The sequence below is a fragment of the Juglans regia genome, chromosome 13 (assembly GCF_001411555.2).
Source record: "Juglans regia cultivar Chandler chromosome 13, Walnut 2.0, whole genome shotgun sequence".
Lineage (NCBI taxonomy): Eukaryota > Viridiplantae > Streptophyta > Magnoliopsida > Fagales > Juglandaceae > Juglans > Juglans regia.
The window spans coordinates 5,952,730-5,973,784 of record NC_049913.1 but is presented as its reverse complement, the minus strand read 5'-3'; the positions used below and the strand labels follow the sequence as shown (position 1 = coordinate 5,973,784).

The 21,055-nt window shown below is 38.2% G+C and overlaps 6 protein-coding genes across 6 annotated transcripts; 4 read left to right on the top strand and 2 right to left on the bottom strand.

Moving 5' to 3' along the window:
- Positions 1 to 682: 682 nt before the first annotated feature.
- On the bottom strand, positions 683 to 1,015 carry LOC108986933 (auxin-induced protein 15A-like). Its single transcript, XM_018959746.1, has one exon. The coding sequence runs from the start codon at positions 1,013 to 1,015 to the stop codon at positions 683 to 685; it is 333 nt and encodes a 110-aa protein (XP_018815291.1).
- Positions 1,016 to 4,468: 3,453 nt separating this feature from the next.
- On the bottom strand, positions 4,469 to 5,112 carry LOC108986954 (auxin-induced protein 15A-like). The gene is made up of 2 exons (XM_018959767.2): positions 5,040 to 5,112; positions 4,469 to 4,914 (listed from the first exon to the last, which is right to left on the bottom strand). Exon 2 carries the CDS (start codon positions 4,909 to 4,911, stop codon positions 4,603 to 4,605), a length of 309 nt encoding a protein of 102 aa, XP_018815312.2. The 5' UTR covers positions 4,912 to 4,914; positions 5,040 to 5,112; the 3' UTR covers positions 4,469 to 4,602.
- A 3,124-nt stretch (positions 5,113 to 8,236) lies between these two features.
- On the top strand, positions 8,237 to 9,683 carry LOC108986935 (auxin-responsive protein SAUR22-like). Its single transcript, XM_035684150.1, has 2 exons — positions 8,237 to 8,290; positions 8,788 to 9,683. The coding sequence occupies exons 1-2, from the start codon at positions 8,237 to 8,239 to the stop codon at positions 9,220 to 9,222; spliced, it is 489 nt and encodes a 162-aa protein (XP_035540043.1). The 3' UTR covers positions 9,223 to 9,683.
- Positions 9,684 to 16,597: 6,914 nt separating this feature from the next.
- LOC108986952 (auxin-responsive protein SAUR21-like) lies at positions 16,598 to 17,388 on the top strand. Its single transcript, XM_018959766.2, has one exon. It carries the CDS (start codon positions 16,677 to 16,679, stop codon positions 16,974 to 16,976), a length of 300 nt encoding a protein of 99 aa, XP_018815311.1. The 5' UTR covers positions 16,598 to 16,676; the 3' UTR covers positions 16,977 to 17,388.
- A 1,037-nt stretch (positions 17,389 to 18,425) lies between these two features.
- On the top strand, positions 18,426 to 19,049 carry LOC108986951 (auxin-responsive protein SAUR21-like). The gene has a single exon (XM_018959765.2). It carries the CDS (start codon positions 18,522 to 18,524, stop codon positions 18,822 to 18,824), a length of 303 nt encoding a protein of 100 aa, XP_018815310.1. The 5' UTR covers positions 18,426 to 18,521; the 3' UTR covers positions 18,825 to 19,049.
- Positions 19,050 to 19,961: 912 nt separating this feature from the next.
- LOC108986946 (auxin-responsive protein SAUR21-like) lies at positions 19,962 to 20,913 on the top strand. The gene has a single exon (XM_018959758.2). The coding sequence runs from the start codon at positions 20,417 to 20,419 to the stop codon at positions 20,738 to 20,740; it is 324 nt and encodes a 107-aa protein (XP_018815303.1). The 5' UTR covers positions 19,962 to 20,416; the 3' UTR covers positions 20,741 to 20,913.
- The last annotated feature ends 142 nt before the right edge of the window (positions 20,914 to 21,055 follow it).

The window sequence follows — 21,055 nt, the reverse complement described above, 5'->3', positions numbered from 1 at the left end:
TATGCGCATGCATTTGGAAAGATCAAGTACGTGTGAAAAAAATAAAATTATATTTGTAAATTTGTTTATTTACAAACATTATTGATGATATGGAAATTTGCCATATCAATTAGTAAAAAGAAAGTAAATAGATTTTAAATGGTTTACAATTGAAGTAATTAATTCCATAATAAACAATATATACTCACTACAACAGAAACTACAATTTCTCATAAATGAGTTTTGTGACAAAAAACAGAATTTTTATGAGAAAAAATTATATTTCTACAAAATTTTGTTATGAGAAGCTCGTGAGATAAAACTCGCCGGAAAAGTATTATAGCCAAAAGGTTTAAATCGTGACCAATACCTATCTTTTCCCACAACATTTCTTGAAGAAAGAGCCAACGAAGTTTGCCGCAATTAAATATAAAAAATTATCTATTTTGAATGACGAGGGCGTAGTCTTTACTAATGTTGGTAATTTCCCTGATTATGATATTTTCTTAATGCAAAACAGTGAATTACACAATATTCTTGCACAAGTCCATCGATCATATATTCTAAAGAAAAATTAATATGATTAAGCCTCCATTCATTAATTACAAATAATATATATATATATATATATATATATATATATATGTCTAGCAACTTAACCTTAAAAAAGGAAGGAAAAAAAAAGCTCGAAATTACATTAATATTAGATCCTCGAGTTATTTAAACTAGAAATGAGATTGATGAAGTCCTCCTCTGCACATGGAATCGTGAGGCCTCCCATTTGATGATCAAACCCAAACTCTTCCGCAGCTTTACTAAGCAGGTCTTGGAATAGAGGATGCTTCAAGTAGTGTATTGAAACCACGAAGCGCTTCTTCTTCTCCTGATCTTCCTCTCCAACATAAATTGCAAAATGGCCTTTTGGAACATCAACAATATAATTATTGTTCGATGAAAATTGACGCTGCTTAGACGGAGACCGCAATTGAATCATTTGCTTAGCACGAAGAACCACCTCCGGCAGGCGAATACCCATTTTCTCCCACAACGATGAAGCTAGCTAGCAGCTAGAGACAAAGAATTGCTGAGACTTTTGGCTAAAGAAATGAAATGAAGCAAAGTTAGTAGTGATGTCTTTTCTAAGAAAAATGGTTGGGTATTTATACAAGATAAGGTGGGGTTACATGATTTGCATGCATGCATGCATGTGAGATCGATCGGGTTTTCTCAACATGTACGTCGTCGTTGAATGTTGGGAGTTTATTAGGACTGTGGTTCTGTCACAGACCCAACTTGGTACTTTTAAGTAGTATTGTCCCATAGGGATGCTAAAAATAGCTATTCGCCCACCGTTTTCCACAAAGAAATTAAGTATCCTCATCTTTTTCAGCTACTGTGTACGTTGTTCAGTGGCTCAGTGAGTAGTAGCTCTAGATCCAAGAATTCTTCCAACGGTTCACGTTATTCTATTTTCTCTTGCTCTTTTAGCATCGAGGCATGTGAGTGTGAAGTTGGAACTCTCCAGTTGGGAACTCCCATGATCAACAAGAAAATGGCAGATACTTGTGTCGCTAGATCAGTAAGTACACGTGCCTTTGCAATTATCGCATACGGCACAAGCAACAATTTTCAAATGGAAAAATTTATTTATCATTTATTTATCATTATTGATGCATAGGATCCGAGTTAGATAATACTGAGTTGTTAGATTATACATTGACTGCGCTGAAGTATCTTGAGGTGGCAGATCAGCAGATGGTAATCTTGATTGTGACAGTTTTGGACACGTTTCAATATTTTAGCCATAACTTCGGCTACAGGTATCATAATTACACATATGATCCCAATTTGGAAAACTCGTTTCGACGCGCACGTTGTGGGCATTGAGCTATGATCTGTGTATATCATTTTCAATGCCAAATTTCACTATTTTTCCCTTTGAATTCTTATTTTTAGTTATTTTTTATGGTAATATTTCATTTATTGTTTAGGAAGTGATTCTGAACTCGATTTGGGCCAAATTTTTGGCTGATTATTTCTTTTATTACGTATTTAATTTTGGCATGATTATTGAGATTTTGCTATTTTTGGTAAAATTCTGATATGGTCGATTTTCAGCTATTACAGCCTGGTTTGTGGGTTGACAGAACTATTCTTGAATTTTGATAATTTTGAATTAAACATCATATGCATTTCTCTGTGTTTTTGGGCGATTCTCTTGTCTTTTTTCCTATGAATTATCTATTGAAACTAGCCTGCAGAATAATCATTATTCTGTCCGACGTCAATTATCCTCCTAACATTTCTTAATGCTATCGACTTACAAGGAAAATATAACAAATGGTCTAATAATTTAATGTGACGTCATGGAATAGTGAAAAGATAATGATAAAATGAATGATAGGTAGCGTTACTCTTTCAAATATTGCATGAAATTGGTGTGTGAAACTAAGTTTGGGATCCTTTGCTTTCAATATTGAAAATTTAGTTAGATAGGGCACGCGGTAGTGAAGTAAATCTTACATTATTTGGTTATAGACAAGTATATAATTAATTATTGCGTTTATAATAATTTTAATAGAATACTCTAGTTATTTGGCTTTATTTTTTAAGAAAGTAATGCTAACTTTTATGGGGAAATTGTCTTTCAAATTAATCGGATCTTTGAAATTTATGAATTTGACATTATTTGAGTCGATATATATAGTTAATATAAGAACTAATATTATAATATTAGAAATTAGTACCCGAGGATCTTACGAAATTTAAGATAATACTCGTATCTATATACGTACCTAAAAAGAAAGTTGCATGTAATCAATTTTAAGGGGCAATTCTCTTTCAAATCAATCGGACCTTGGAAACCATCGGCGATGTTTGGTTAGTGAAGTAGTTTGAAACTACTTCATTACGATTCACTATCAATTTATTACTATTTATAAATTATTTACTAATTTTTCATTATTATTTACCGATCATCTGAGGTCATCTCATCATCCAAACGTAGCCGGTTATATATGTTTGGTTAGTGAGGTGATTTGAGATCATCTCAAATTAGGGGTGGGCTCCGACTTTGACGGAGTTGGAATGCCCACCTCCGACCTCCGACTACAACTAGGGTCGAAGTCAAAACCCCATCTGACTCCGACTCCGATCGGAGTAGAAAATGGACTTGAGCGAACAATTTGTGTGACTTTCACTTGAGCCTTCGCTCCTCGAGCCACACTCGAGTGAAGGCTCGAGCAAACAATCAGTGTGACGTTCACTCGAGCCACATTTGAGCATCACCCGAGTGAACATCACTTAAAACAAAAAAACCTGATTTTTACAAAAAAAGTTAGAGTTTGGAGCCCACATGGGCTCCGACTCCAACTCTGAACTCCAACTACTGGAGTCAGAGTAACTCCGACTCCGAATTTCGCAAACTCTGACTCCATCAAAGTCAGAGCCTTGTAAGAACTCAGACGGAGTTCAGAACTCGAAAATTGTGCCCACCCTATCTCAAACTACCTCATTAGTATTCATAAACTATTCATTATTTTTTTACTAATATTTATTATTTTTTTAAAAATTATTATTATTATTTATAAATCATCTGATCTTCTCATCATTTCAAAGTAGCTATCCTTCCGTCTTGGAATCTGTTGCAATAGTTATTAGTGATCCAATCAACCAAGGGAGGAGACGTTGGACAGTTGAATTGCATTTTAAAAGGCTTGTTAAGTTATGCTACGTACTGGATCGTATTGATAACTGGGACGTTGGCTCGTCAAAACATTATGTTGAATGTGCCCATATATATATAGACTTCGCTGCTAGGTCTTGTAACATTTTTCGGCCCAGGCCCGACTTTCGCGATGAACAAGATGAACTACTAACCAAATAGGAAAAATACAGTACTCAAATGAAAAAGAAGGAAAAAAGCAACTAAGAGATCTGACAAGAAAAAAATATATATACGATATAAATGCAGCATGTCATGTACCATGTTCAGATGGGGATGACTATAACTGATACATATTTCAAATAATTTAGATGGTGATTCAACATAAAAAAAGTTGCCCTTGTTCTTGTTTGATTTTCTGTATTTGTTTGGATTCTAATCAGCGAGTTATTTTTCCAATAGCCAACTTTTGTAAATTCTTTCTAATAATTTGAAATTTTTGCTGTTTATTTTCTTGACGGGCACTGTTTGGTGTTGCCACTTATCTTTGTGCTATAGACACTGAAATCCTTAGTACGCACATAGCTTTAGGAATTGAAAAATGCTTGTTGCAAGCGCCTGGTACAAACGTAGCTGACGTGGAGACACTTGATGAGAGAGAGATCGAGCTGATGTGAGAGAGAGATCGAGCTGTTGAGAGATAAAGAATTTATTTTAAATCTAACGTGGCATGGATGACTGCATGCCGGTTGTATCTAACGACTGTATATAAAAGAACTATTAAGAATTTAGTTTAAAAGGCTCTCAATATAATAAAGTAGAAATCAAATGATGCACAGGTTCTTTACAATTTTCAAGACATCACACGAATGATATTGGCAAGAACCCACAATACAAAATTGATGGGACTGAGGTTCATTGCCTAAACTCACTCAATCCCTGAGTCAGTCTTTATTTATTTATGAGCAATTTAAAGATGAAGTTAAACCAATGAAGTATTCCTCACTGCAAGGAATTGTGAGGCCGCCCATAGGATGATCATATCCAAATTCCTCCTCAGCAAGGTTTAGCAAGTCTTGGAACAGAGGATGGTTCAAGTATGATATTGGAATCACAAACCTCTTCTTGCTACTTAATTCTCCAACATAAACTGCAAAGTGGCCTTTTGGAACATTAACACTAGTGGCTGAAATCATTCTGATTCTTGCCGAAAGACTTCGCCGGAGCTTTTGCTTTGCATGCGCTATCCCCATCAATCGGATGCCCATGATCTTCGGAAGAGAGGTTGAATGCAGGATGATAGAAATAGCTTTAGTAATTGAATGCTGAATACTTTTGAGTTGAAGTGGCATGTTTAGTACCTGAAGAACTTATATATAGAGGCAGGGGGTCAAACCTGAAGCTGGATAAAGTAGTCATGAGGAGGTTGATTGAAGAATGTTGGGAGACATAGCAGGTGGAGTTATTATCGAGCGTTCACATGCTTTGCCGCTTGTCTCGTGCAAGAGATCATACCCTACCATTTTGGGGGTTAAGAAAAAGGAGAGGTGCTCGGGTGCATCTTGCAAAGTCATATGTACAGTCCCTGAGTTAAAGGACTAGCTTTTTTGGAAAAAAAAAATAGAAAAAGATTATGCTGTGCATTTTTTTCTGGGCGTCAAGTATCTATATTGATCTTGGAGGATCTTAAGATTCGTTTTTCTTGTCCACAGAAGCATTGAACTTAGTCATGTGTTTTTCAATGGCTTTTCTGTGCCTTACAGCCAACCAACCTCCATTGGCCGCTCTGATGATTTTAGGCCCGCCGCCCCCACCATTTATCTAAAACAAGGTCTCAACTTGCCAAATTCCTGTTTTAGATCAACTAAATCATGAACAAGTAGACCATGACTCACTCTGTTAGACTAACATGGCTAACTTTTTCTTTTTTCTTTTCTTTTCTTTTTAGGTTTTTTGTGAAGTCTCATCATGACTAAGTTATAGAGTGGGACTAATCACTTCGTTTCTTTCCTTTATTTTTTTATTTTTTTATTTTTTTATTTGGACTTTTGATGAATGGATGTCTTCCTTAATAAAAAGGTAACTACAATGATAGTTACATATATAATAGACAAGCACTAAAAACAGTAGATCAAAACTACATGCAGCTGAAAAAAACCCTGACTATTTGGTGAAAGTTAGAACTGATTTGCTTAATGATTGTGATATTAAAGAATGTATGTTTTTTGATTCTTGGTTACTTTAAGATTCTATTAAAATAGAGAGTATCATATCAGTTTTTCTGTTTTTGTTTTTTTTTTTTTCGTAAATAAGCAGTTATCAGAACTTCATTTATTCCTAAATATATATTAGTTGAGGTGTGATGACTATTCAATGCATGATCACCATTATCTCGATGATTGACTCTAATACCCAAGAGAAGAGAAACTTGAATGAACGTAAAGGGTTTTATGATTGTGTTGATCAATACAGAGAGAAACAAATGAAAAGATATTCAGTGAAATAAGATGATTTATTTAGTAAACTGATCATTCAATCAGAGCCATTCATCATTAGGCAGACTTCATTGATTATTCTAGACTCTCTACTTCCCACAGAAGCATATGGGAATCCAGTGGCACAGAAAGTTTTTCTCTGCTGCAAATTATTGTTCACTCTACTTTAAACAAAGAACATCAGATATTGTCCTCCACTCTCTACTTCACAAAATCGGATGTTTGGTTTTACCGGTTGTACTTTATAAAGCAAGTACTCAGTTGTTTTTTGTTTAGCATATATGTACGCGGTTCTTCCCTTTCTAGGATGAATGCAGTCATGGAGAGGATCCTGCACTTGAAGTCACATACTCCTGTCTTCCCATTCAATTGAGAAACCACCATGTGTATGTTGCAAGATAATGCCCTCCTCCTCCCCCTCCTCCTGCTTCTGCATATAAGTTGATTTAATAGACTCAGCTATGTGGAATGCCGCCAGTTTATTATGTATCTATAAAATCTTCCAATCAGTGATGTGATTCATTCTCATCAATCGACCCTTTTCTGCCAAAAATTAGCGATTGGTAACTACAAACAAATGGCAAGGTGAAAGATCATATTCCTTTAGGTATCCTTCGAGACATTCTAGGATAGCCATCATAGATCAAGATATTATCTGCACGGTCGGCTTGGTGCTTCTGTTCATCCCAGCATCCATTCAAAACCCGGCCCTAGTTCATATGATCATCATATGATCAACTATTAAATTGTTAATTCTCATGCATGCATGGTAGCGTTACAACAACTAAATCCTGTGGAATTCTTCTCAATAAACATTCAGAATGGTGATCATGTCTTATAAAAGAATAATATCCAAAAGAATGATATTATTCTTTCAGCCAACTGGTTGGTATATTAGTCTCTACCAACTAGTATTTGATCGATCCAAAATGTTTTGGGGGATTATTCATTAAGCAGGACAGGCTACATGGATAATAATTTCTTGTGGGCCACAAAATTTTGTGGTTATAGTGATTGGTAGGACATGATGAACTGAAACAGAAAATATTATAGAGCATGATTTCTGTCAGATCTTATGATTAGTTGGGAGGCAAAACCATGTGATGCCTCATGACACATATCCTCCTCAAAAGAGAACTCCCTGCTCTTTTCATTTTACTTTATACAGACACCAAAGGAGGATAGAATCAGTACTACCAATATTAATTCTTACAGATTCATTTCTTTTCAGCCATTGTTTGTTAAAATTTAAGCTCTACACATGATGAAGTCATGGTATCCACTTGTTCAGGATTTTTCGTGCTAAGCAGATTCTACGTACGGAACATTGCGTTTTGTCTCCAGAGACAAGGAATGTGCCCAAAGGCCACTTTGCTATATAAGTAATAACTGAAAAAAAGAGATTCGTAATTCCAATTTCACACTTGAAGAAGCATATATCCTTCCAAAACCTGCCATGTCGAGCCGAAGAGTTCTGGTTTTCACCCCTATAGCTACAGCCCTGCATGCAGACATCGTAACTGCTTGCTCAGCTTGGTGGGTAATTGGTATAGAACACTTGAATTGATCAAGTGGGATAAGGGTTCGAAACACAATAAAGGTTCAAAACCTGCCATGGGGACACAGTCAGCCCATGCATCTGGGCTTGCAGCCCAGCAGCGCAAGGCTATTAACTATAAATGAAAAGGAAAAACTGAATTAAATGTATTGTTTTTATTTAATACTTTAAAAGTTAATTATATATTATCTAATAAATAATGAGGAGTAGATTGCAATGGGCACAACAACCTTAGACAAAGGATGCAGATGTCAATTCAGTTAAGACTTGTAACGCGGGAAAATATGAAACATCGGCGTTTTCAAGCCTATAGCAAATAAAAATGCAGCCGAGGATAGAAAACCTTTGAGCTCCTAGAATGGGATTGGGTGGAAGAGTATACCCTATAATAATATCCTCAACTTTTCACACACTTCCTCGGAAATTAAACAGCTACCGAAGGGCATCCTTGGCTTTGTCTTCACTGATATCACTGGACACCTTCCAAGTTTGAGATGTTTGCCAACGTTTGTTTTGTCAGTTAAAACTGGAAATTTAGCTATGGAATTTGAGAGGACTAAATTTGAGGACTACACGTACCAAGCTCTTCGCAAGGTATGCTCTGCAGACAATGTCCTAAATCAACAAATGTCGTTTGAGTTTTTGCCAGGACATGTTATTAAATGCTGTATCTTCTGCCTCAAAACTTCCGTATGTGATTGTTAAAATAGCCGCTGATTTTCTTGTTTTGAATTTTGAAAGTGTTATGTCGGGTTACAGTTCCATGGTGTATATTCACTCCAATATGATCAAGAAAAGTCTGAATCATCTTTCTCTATCAAGAAATAATAGACCTGTACCCTATATTCCAAGGGGTCACCCAATTCTGTCCACAAAAGTTTCATCCGGTTCATATCTTGTATCTCTTTGATTTCTAGTGCCAACCTTGTGGTTTTTCCTCCCAGAAACCGATGGTTGCCCTTAGTGTCCTCCAACATACATACAGTCTCGGTCGGCTACCCATTTCTCTATGGTAATTCTGAAGACATGACCATGTGACCCTTCTAGTCCTTGTTTATCTGGCTATTCTCCACCACATTGCTCTGAGACAGCCTTCCGTCTATATATATAAACACGAGTTAAGACTTAAGAGTTATTCCTTAGCCATATCATATCCTCACTATCTCATCAATCAAATATTTTCTCTCTCCCAAGTCATTTGTCAACTGCAGCATCTTAAGAAGTCAAAACTATTAACAGAATTGGCTCTTCTATTGCCTGGTACCATGCATGCTAAGAAGATTCTCTGTAGGTCTGTTTCTGGTCTTGCTAAAAGCGTTCCAAAAGGCTACTTTGCAGTCTATACTAGAAAGGACCAGAAGAAGCGATTTGCAGTTCCCATATCATATCTGAATGAGCCTTCATTTCAAGAATTGCTGAGTAAGGCTGAGGAAGAATTTGGGTTTGATCACCCCATGGGCGGTCTCACAATTCCCTGCAGAGAAGACGTCTTCATCGATATCATTTCTCGCTTAAATGCATTTTAGCACAGATCACTAAAATAGATCAGACTAGGCATATTTGTACATTCATGTGCACTTCTTCTCCATAGCATAAGAGGCAGAGCCGGAAATGTCTGCCCGGACGATAGAAATCAATGAAGTTTACCAGGAAAAAAGAAAGTCTGTATATTCTTTTCCCAGGATTATTCAGGTCAAGTGCATTCTCCAGTGAATGAAGACGACTCGAGGTCATGATAGAAGGCCACTTTCCTGTTTGCTTTGGAGAAACCTAAAAGGAGTCTCGTGTTTCAACTCTATAGCTGAAGCATCCTTTAAAGACGATTCACCTCACAGGTAGTTTGAATGGCTCTCAAACGAGATGAAAGACATCAAATTTACCAGTCCATTAAAGATGAGCTGTCTGACCACACAGACTAAAAGCCCGTCTCATCAGTTCATTGTAAAATTTGGATTATCTATTATGTTCAGAAGTAAGAACTTTCCGAGCAAATATATCAAACAGAAGAATCTTTCTTTCTTCTAATATCTATAATTTGTTCTACTATATATTTTTCCCACTTTCCATATCTGTATGTTCTCCTTTTGACATCTTCTTTAATATCAAAATGCTTGCATTATATAAAGGGGTTAATGCGTTAATATTTGAACATTTGAAGTAATAGGAATGCCATTGTATTACGTGATTACCCACCTCGTGTGTATAGGCGACTATCATCCTCTGCAATGCCAATTTGTTGTCTAAAATCTGATGTTGGACCTAAAATCCATGGATAGTCCCATCACTGACATGAACACAAAGCATGGCCCCATAATGGAATGCCACACCTTGTAGTGTTTTGTGGAATCGAACGAAAATAGGAGATAACAGATTATTTCTTTACCATGACATAATTGCTGGTTCATAAGATAGAACAAGGCAATGATTAGATTGCAACCTGAGTTACTACATGAGTTTGGAATGTGTTGTGAGCAACAGAAGTCAAAGAAAGAGTAGAAAAGGATGTGGATGTCAATTCATTAAGACAAATATTACCATCTGAATTTCAGTGTAGACGACCCCTTGGAGGGAATGCTTATCTTGTTGCACTTAGTTCAGCAACACCCTTGGATTTCTTTACTTTTAGTTTTAACTCCTCTAATATATTACCGTCCTAGTGTAATTGGGCTATGCAATACATGACCATGTCTTAGGCTTGTCCCCTCACCTGTCCAAGGGCCGCTTAGTTTTCTCCTCACCCCCATGAGCATCCAGCTTTTCTCTTCCAATCTCTATCTGGTCCTGCATTGGCTTATCTAGAAAGTTGTAGGGCATAGTGTTTCTCAACATATAAACATGAAAATATTTTCAGCCCCATTGTTGCTGATTAGTTGGGAACAGAACAATGTGATCACCCCATGGGATGTCTTCATTCTAGTGTCCCAACAAATGCCTCTTGACCACAAGCATCAAACTCCGGAGGATATCACGCATAATATTTTTATCTATAAATACACAACACATCTATGGCAACAAACAACTCAAGTCTTCACATGCTCTGTTGCTAGCTTTCCTTGAAAGAAAGTAAGAACAAATCCTCTTAGATCTCGTACTTGATCTCTTCTTTAAAAAGAAGTCAACACAAAACCATGGGAGTTCGTTTCCTCAGTGTTACTCTTGCTAAGAAAATTCTAAGCCGATCTGCTTTGATGGCACCTAGAGTGGTTTCAACATCCTTGGATGTACCAAGGGGCTTCTTTGCAGTTTATGTTGGAGAGAACCAGAAGCGGCGATTTGTGATTCCTGTGTCCTATTTGAACCAGCCTTTATTTCAAGATTTGCTGAGAAAAGCTGAAGATCAGTTTGGGTTTAATCATCCGACTGGTGGTCTGACGATTCCATGCAGAGTAGACACTTTCATTGATGTCACTTCTCGCTTGGGTAGTACATAAAAGAACGCAATTAAACAACCACTCAGACAATTTTGTACATAGAGCATTTTGATACATTGCAAATCACTTTTTTCCATAGAGCATTTTGTACATAGAGCAGAAAAATGAGAGAAAAATCCTCTTCCATTGAGAGACTTTTGAATAGAATCTAATGCATTCCTGTTGCATTATCAGTCTATTGTTTGTGTTTTGTAATGGAAATCACGGCTTATTATCCAAACATGACCAAGCTTCGACAGAGGCTAACACAAAGTCTCAATGATAAGAAAACCCAAATTCCAAATTTACAATTTTCATTTCTTTCGTTCACATTTTCTTTGATGCCAAACATCCCCTAAATGACCCGAATACCACAAACCCAAAAATAAAAAAAAGGATTATCAAGCTGGGCCAAAAAAAATGGCAGAAAGATACCAAGATTCCTTCGAACTCCCAAGAATCTAGAACCTTTTCCCTGAAATCAAATAGCTTCCAAAAGGAAGAGGGCATTGCGGTTGTTCTCCCCTGTATCCCCTGTATTCAGGCTATTTGTGCTGCTGAACGATCTCTTACGTGAACGTGATGAATGAAATGTTTATTTTTTGAAAAAAATGGAGGTCCATGGCTCTGTCTTTACCGATATCAATGCCCACCTTCGCCAACCTACCGAGTTTGAGATATTAGCAAATTATAGTTGTCCTAATGAGTAAAATGGAAATCTTTTTATGGATTGTGAATGGCGACGGCTAGGCGTAGGACACACTCCTTATGCCATTCACAAGGGTTTGTCGTAGTACCACGACTGCCAATGCGTGCTCTTTACAAGGGTATGTCCTGCAGCTAACGTACTTAAACAACCAACACCTATGATTTTGTCCGAGGACATGTATAAGTCGGTTCTTTCAGCCTCAAAGTCTTTGTTTATAATTGTAAATAACCACCCATCTGGGCAAAGATTACCATATGAGATTTTTTTTTTTTAAAAAAAAAAAAAAAGAAGACGGGACCTCAATTTTATTAATTATCCTCACTTGTGGCGGAGGGAAACCGTGGTTACAAGTACGACACCTGGAAATTACATAAACGCTAAATCTAGGAAAAAAGAACCCAGGCCTCAAAATCAGTATAACCATATAGAGTACACGGCTTTAAATAAGATACACAACCTGCATCCGAAAAAGCCAAAGAAGGGCACCTGCAACAAGCCAAATACACAAGACAAAAAGAGACGCAGATAACATGAGAGTAACGAGAGACAAATAAAAAATGAAAAAACAAACCTGGCACGATGTTTAAGATATCCTCAGGTAGGGCATACCCAACTTGTCCATGCGGAGAAGGCCCCTCACCCGGCTAGGCAGCATGTGAATGTCAGCCCAATCCGAGTTCAGCCCTTCCGCCCCACACTTTGCTAGAAAGTCAGCCATAACATTACCTTCACGAAAAATGTGGTTCACTGTATACTCCAGGCTATTAAGTTGTTCTTGTAAATCCTCCCAGAAGTCTTCTAAATACCAAATGGGGCACTTATTCTTTACAATCCAATTAACCACCAGTTGAGAGTCAGTCTCTATTTGGACGCGATAAAATCCAAGCGCGTGACATCTGCGAACACCTTCCAATAAACTTCTGAGTTCAGCAAAATTGTTGGTACCCAAACCCAAGGGAACAGAATAAGCCAGAAGTAATCTACCCTCCTCATCCTGAATAACACCCCCAGCGCCAGAGGTACCAGGGTTCCGGAAACTACTACCATCGGAATTGAGTTTTACCCAGCCTTGACGGGGCCGGTGCCATTTTACCACCCGGACCCTCTTGGGCTTAGGGAATAAAACTGGGATATCTAGTCTGTTCAAAATATCCATGTCTTGGGCAGAGAGGGAAAACACTTTCATGAGCTGGTCCATGGTGCGCCTGAGCCAAAGTTTAATAGCGTGCCAAACCGACTCTTTTGAATGAGCTTTATCTTCATACCGGGCTTTACAGCGCCTCTCCCAAAGTTTCCAAGAAATAATAGAGGGCAGAAGGCCAAAGATGATTCTAACCTGTGAAGACTTACCCGCACGACGAAACCAAAAATTAGTTTGATCATTCCAAGTGTAGAAAGGGGCCATATGAACCCCTAGATGAGTGGCCGCTAGACGCCAAATGTGTCTTGCGAGATCCCCCGTGCAGAGCACATGGTTCAAGTCCTCAATATAACCATTTTGACAACAATTACACTTAGAGGCCATAGAGACACCCACCATTCTGATATTCTCGTCAACACTAAGGCAATTATTAGTAGCCTTCCACATCATGATGGAGATCTTCTTTGGGAGATTAGCATGCCATATCCACTGAGCCCAGGGTAAAGGGGGGGCCCGAACCCTTATACAGTCCCAAGCGCTCTTAGTAGTAAACTTGCCCTCATTATTCTTCAGCCAAACAAGCGCATCTTGACCCTCCTTCTGTCTAGCCAAAAAATCATACAATTCATTGGCTTTCTGATGGCCCACTAATCTGTTCAGGAGGGAAATATCCCACTCATTCTCAATGCGACACTCCTTTATCTTAATCAATGGGTGCTCAGCCACAGGAAATTGACCGTAGAGCGGACCTTCGTCGTCCCAATTATCATACCAGAAGGAGATATTACCTTCTTTCACTATCCATTTGGAATTATTTATCATGTCTGGGATATTACGGACAATAGATTTCCAAAAGCGGGTCCCTTTAGTAGGATCTAGGAGGGATAAATTATTTCCTTTAACATATTTACCTCTGAAAAAATCCGCCCAAAGAAAATTGCCCTTTATAAGGTTCTAGGCAAGTTTCATGTGTAAAGCTCTTTGAACATCCCCAAAATCCCTAATACCCAAACCACCTTCGTCCGTAGGCGTACATATGTGCTTCCAGGAGATCCATTTCCTCCGACTCTTACCTCCAGATTCACCCCAAAAGAAAGAGCTTAGTAGCTTATTCAAGCTACGTATCACCACTTTGGGAACATCTAAAACAGCAAGAAGGTGGGTGGCCATACTAGATAAGACGTGACGCAAAAGAATAGTTCTACCACCAGCAGAGAGAATCTTCATCTTCCATCCTGCAATCTTCTTATTCACTTTGCCCACTAGATCACCAAAATCACAAGCCTTCAGCCTACCATCCACAATAGGCACCCCCAGGTACTTAAAAGGAAATGAGCCTTCGGTAAACCCAGTAGAGCAGAGAAGAGCATGTTTCCTAGAGACAGGAATTTTGCTAGAGAAAAAAATAGCACTCTTCTCTTTACTAAGCACTTGACCAGTCCACTCCTCATATTGGTTCAGAACTTCCATCAAACCTCTCATACTTCTTTTTCCAGCATTTGCAAAGATAACTATATCGTCGGCATACATAAGATGAGAGATAATCGGGGTCCCTCTAACTTGAGTAAATTGACCAATTTTTCCTTTTTCAAAAGACTTCTTAAGAAGACGAGATAATACCTCTTGCATTATGATGAAAATGTACGGTGATAAGGGGTCACCTTGCCGAAGGCCTCGCTCACCTTTGAAGAAACCCATGGGGGTCCCATTCATCATGACAGAATACCACGGCAAGGAAATACAAGAGTTAATCAGATCACAAACATTAGGAGAAAACCCAAAACTGACCAAAACATGTAATAAGAAATTCCAATCTACTCGATCATAAGCCTTAGACATGTCCAGCTTCACCAGAACATTGCCACCAATGGACTTCCTCTGAATAGAGTGGATCATTTCTTGAGTTAGACTGATATTCTCAAAAATACTGCGGCCGGGAATAAAAGCCCCTGCTCCTGTGATATCATTTTAGGGAGCAAACTAGTCATACGAGCCACAATAATTTTTGAGCAAATCTTATAGACCACGGAACAAAGGCTAATAGGCCGAAATTTATCAAAACCAGAGGGTTTGTCCACCTTCGGAATTAAAGCAATATAATAAGCAGTGAAGTTTTTAGGGAGCATATGGTTATGAAAAAAATCAACAATGGCTAAGAGGAGGTCATCTTTAACAAAATCCCAACAAACTTTGAAAAACCTTGAACCAAAACCATCTGGCCCTGGACTGCTATCGATGGAAATAGAGAATAGAGCATCCTTTACATCCTCTATGGAAGGGTCTCTACCAATGGTCAAGTTATCCTCATTAGTAATAATGGGAGATATCAGGTCACTCAGATTCGGGAGAGCACGGGGACTACTTTGACCCAGAAATTCCTGGAAATGAACAACAGCAGCCTTATGAATGTCGAGAGGGGACTGTAAGACCCTACCATCAGGCATACTCATCTCTTGAACTCTTTTATGCAATTTGGCCTTAAGGTAAGCATGAAAGAATTTAGAGTTCTGGTCCCCATCTTTCAGCCAGCTTTTCTTGGCCATATGAGCAAGTCTAGTATCCTCTCTACCCAGCCATGTTACAAGTTCCAACTTGGTTGCTAAGAGGTCAACATCATCCTCGGTATTAAAGGAAACTTGAAGACGGCTTTCCAAATTATCAATACGAGCCTCTAGACCTTTGATAATGTCGTTAGTTTTACCAAAGACACTTTTATTCCACTATTTTAAAGCCACCTTAACCCTTTGTAATTTAAAGGACAGGTTGATTAATCCATGACCTAGGCCCTCACGTTTCCACACCCCCTCCACAAAACTATAGAAATCTAAGGGCAGGTTTGGGGGCTAAAACAAAACATAAAATTCTCATCTCATCTCATCTCATCATTACACCTTTTTCAAATCTCCATACAAAATATAATAAACAATTCAACTTTTTCAAATCCCAATACACATTTTTCAAATCCCAAAACAATAATAATATTAAAACTTAATATTTTAAACTTCAAAACAAAACACAAAATTCTCATCTCATCCCCCAAACCTACCCTAAGTGATCAGTCCACATATATTGAGATTACCATCTGAGATTGATTGAATCGAATCTTGGAAGGATGCTTTATCTTGCTGCACATAGTTCAGCAACACCAACGCCTCTCTTGAGTCTTGACAACATTCTTCTCCCTTTGTAATATTTTACCTTCCTAATATAACCAGGCTTTACAACTTGATGATTGATTCCCCAACTTAGTTATGGTCCCTTCAAAAATCAACACAAAGCATCGTTCCTTAAGTCTGTCCCCTGTCCAAGGCACGCTTAGTTTCTCCCTCGCATCCACATGAGCTTCCAGCTTTTCTCTTCCAATCTCTATCTGGTCCTGCATTGGCTTATCTAGAAAGTTGTAGGGCATAGTGTTTTTCAACATATAAACATGAAATGGTTTTCAGCCCCACTGTTGCTGATTAGTTGGAAGACAAACAATGTGATCACCACCTCATGAGATATGTCTTAATTCCAGTGTCCCAACAAATGCCTCTTGACCACAAGCATGAAATTTCAGAGGATATCCCACATAAAATCTTCATCTATAAATACACAACACATCTATGGCCATAAGCAACTCAAGTCTTCACATGCTCTGTTGATATCTTTTTTTGAAAGAACAAATCCTCTTAGATCTCTTACTTCATCTCTTCTTTAAAAAGAAGTCAACACAAAACCATGGGAGTTTGTTTCCTCAGTGTTACTCTTGCTAAGAAAATTCTAAGCCGATCTACTTTGACGGCACCTAGAATGGTTTCAACATCCTCGGATGTACCAAGGGGCTTCTTTGCAGTTTATGTTGGAGAGAACCAGAAGCGGCGATTTGTGGTTCCTGTGTCCTATTTGAACCAGCCTTTATTTCAAGATTTGCTAAGAAAAGCTGAAGAAGAATTTGGGTTTAATCATCCAATTGGTGGTCTGACGATTCCATGCAGAGTAGACGCTTTCATTGATGTCACTTCTCGCCTAGGTAGTTGAAGGCAATTAAACTACCACTCAAGACAATTTTGTATTCATAGCATTCTGATACATTGTAAATCACTTATTTCTTTTTAGGTTTGGAAGAAAAATGAGAGAAAGATACTCTTTCATCGAGAGACTTTGAATAGAATCTAATGCGTTTATCTTGCATAACCAATCTCTATTGTTTGTGTTTCGTAAAGGAAATCAAGGCTTACTTTCCAAGCATGATCAGGCCTCGAGAGAGGCTAACACAATGTCTAAATACCAAGAAAACCCCAAGTCCCGAATTTACGATTTTCATTTCTTTGCCCACATTTTCTTAGCTGCTAAACGTCCCCTAAATTCCCCTGAAATCAAATAGCTTCCAAAAGGAAGGGGCATTGGGGTTGTTTTCCCCTGTATTCAGGCTATTTGTACTGCTGAACAATGTCTTACATGAACGTGATGAATGAAATTTTTATTTTTTGGATAAAATGGAGGTCCATGGCTGTCTTTACTGATATCGATGCCCACCTTCCAAGTTTGAAATGTCCACCAATGATAGTTTTCCTAATGATTGCAATAATTTTATTAGTAAAATGGAAATCTTTTTGTGGATTGTGAATGGTGAGGGCTAGGCGTAGGACACACTCCTCGTGCAATTCACAAGGGTTTGTCGTAGTACTGTGGCAGCCAATGTGTGCTCTTCACAAGGGTATGTCCTGTAACCAACGTACTAAAACAACCAATGTCTATGATTTTGTCCCAGGACATGTATAATTCGGTTCCTTCGGCCTCAAAGTCTTTGTTTATAATTGTAAATAGCCACCCATTTGGACAAAGATTACCACCTAAGAGATGAGGTAAGTTTAGATAGTTTGTGAATAGTAGTAAAATTTGTGAGTTGAAATTTGTGACTAGTAGTGAATAGGAGATGAACTCATCTCTCAATCCAAACCAGCTCTTAATCGAATCTTTGAAGGATGCATTGTCTTGTTGCACATAGTTCAACATCACCAATGGCTCTCTTGACAGAGCAGAATTCTCCCTTCGTAGTATTTTACCTTCCTAGTGTAACCAGGCTTTACAACTTGATCCCCCATCTTAGTTATGGTCCCTTCAAAAATCAACACAAACCACCGTTCGTTAAGCATGTCCCATGTCCAAGGCTGGCTTAGTTTTTCCCTAGCATCCACATGAGCATCCAGCTTTTCTCTTCCAATCTCTAGCTAATCCTTCATTGTCTTATCTCAAAAGTTGTAGGGCATGGTGTTTCTCAACACATGACATGAAGAAATTTCCACTCCAATTTTTTGCTGAGTAGTTGGAAGACAAAACCATGTGATACCCTCATGAGATAATGTCCTAATTAGATTTTCCCAACAAAAGACTCTCGACCACAAGCATCAAATTTCAGAGGATATCCCACATAAAACTTTCATCTATAAATAAACAACATATCTATTGCCACAACCAACTCAAGCCTTACACATCCTCTATTGATTGCTTTTCTTGGAAGAACAACTCCTCTCTAGGATCTCTTTCTTCATTTCTCTTCTTAAAATACAAACAAACACAACCATGGGAGTTCGATTGCCGGTTGTTGCTCTTGCTAGGCAGATTCTAAGTCGGTCTGCTTCGACTGCATCCAGAGCAGCCTCAACATCATCAGAGATACCAAGAGGCTTCTTTGCAGTTTATGTTGGAGAGAACCAGAAGCGGCGGTTTGTGGTTCCCGTCTCCTATTTGAACCAGCCATTATTTCAAGATTTGCTAAGAAAAGCCGAAGAAGAATTTGGGTTTAATCATCCAACCGGTGGTTTGACGATTCCATGCAGAGTAGACACTTTCATTGATGTCACTTCTCGCTTGAGCAGTTCATAAGAGAATGCAGTTAATTAAACCAACTCAGAGACAACGTTGTATAGCGGCAATACTTGGGGATACATTGTCAATCACTTGTTTCTTTTCTGCTTTTTTGGCAGAAAATATGTAGGGAAAAATCTGTCCATTTGGAGAAAGTGTTGAGTAGAATCTGTATTTTTTTATTTTTTTTAATGGAAATCAGCAATTGAGGATACACTTTAGACCAAAATATTCGTAATTATTATTTTTTTCCAGACTTACTGTACTTTGCTTCAAGCATCAAGCTATCTTCTACTTCAAAGTTCAAACTGTGGATACCCTACTACTTATAACGGTCATGACGGTATAATCTTAAATGACAAGTGTGCCCCTTCGCTTTACGCATTTCTAAACGGAGTCTCTCATACACAGCATGGCTTCATAGCAATGACCTCAAAAACTCAACCAACTCGTTCTATTGCGTACAGTTAAGCTGCGGAAAGGCTAAGCTGGAATATTTCAAGATGTTTCTGCTCCGTAACCCACAAAGCCATTCCCTTTAATGTACTGATATCTCGCTTTCATCCAGATGGCTTTGCTTTCTTGGACTAAATTTGTTGCCTTCATGAATATTAATGGTATTCCAAGGGATACCCATTACCCACACTTTATATAGCTTTTTAATAGCTTTATCTTCCATTTTTTTATTGAAAATGTCGGTTTAGGTAAACAGGTCAAGCCCCATCCGCTGTTTTGTGGGTAGTGCCCTCATAGCAACAATTCCAACTTTCATCCATCAATGAGGCACCGGGGATGTTTGATGAAATTCCGGATAAGGACACCCCTACGTGCAAATGCTCTATCAGCCTATATCGAGGTTAGGCTGCGGGTGAGGTAATATTACATTGATCTGTATTTATAACATCAAAAATGATATGTTTCTGTATTAGTGGAATTGAACAAGGAGAAGAGATAGATATAATTTGCTGACAACTACGTCATTGCTGGTTTACATGATCGAAATAGATGATGAGTAGTTTGCATCCTGGATTTGATACGTGGGTTGAGAAACAGGACTCAAATGTACAGTAGAAAAAAGATGTTGAATCCACGTTTTCCTCCATCAAAAGTGAAGGCTATCAATAAAATTAGAGTACCGTCCTCTTCTCAAAAAAAAAAGCTGGACATGTATTAAAACAGAAAACCACAAACAAACAATGTTCAGTTTGCACTCTTTGCCGACTAGTTGGAAGACATGACCATGTGATATCCTAATGAGATATTGGAACCGACTACTAGGCCTTCCAATTCACCACATATCGAGCCTTATCTATTGTCCCGTCATTTGAGAACATAGACTTCACCACGTCTTAAGCCTGTCCCTCCAAGTCACCTTAGTTTTCCTTCATAACAAGCATGTCCTTCATAACTAGATTGTCCCAGCAAACACCTCTTGTCCACACACACCAAATTAACAGTCTTTTTCATGTGCCATGTCCATCTATAAATACACATATATCTATGGTCACTACCACCTCAAGCCTTCACATTCTTAAAAATATTGCATTTGCTTGCAAGAACAAATCTTCAAAGATCTCTTTCTTCCTTTTATTCTGCAAATATACCAAACCATGGGACTTCGTTTCCCCAGTGCATCTCTTGCTAAGCAAATTCTCCGCCGCTCTGCTTTGACCGCAACTAGAGCAGCTTCTACATCCTCAGATGTACCAAGAGGCTTCTTTGCAGTTTATGTTGGAGAGAATCAGAAGCAGCGGTTTGTGGTTCCTGTGTCCTATTTGAACCAGCCTTCATTTCAAAATTTGCTAAGAAAAGCTGAAGAAGAATTTGGGTTTCATCATCCAACAGGTGGTTTGACAATCCCATGTAGAATAGACACCTTTATCAATGTCACTTCTCACTTGAGCAGTTCACAAGAGAGGTCAAACTACCCATGAGACAATTTTGTAAAGCAGGAATTGCCAATACATTGTAGATTTTTTCTTTTTCTTTTCTTGTGTTCTGCTTTTTAGTAGAAAAATGGGATTACAAAAATCTCCCCATTTGAAAAAAAATGTAAGACGGGTCCTTTGATTCGTAGTGGAAATCAAGCAATTGCATCTCTACCTCATGGCTGCTTTTTTCAAGGATGAGCCTTTCCAGGTTCATTAACTCGCTTAATATAACAAATTATCTTTCTCTAATATTGGGTACCTGCTCTTTAGCTGTCACAATAGAATTCTTAAATAACCAATATTTGATGTATGGCATGC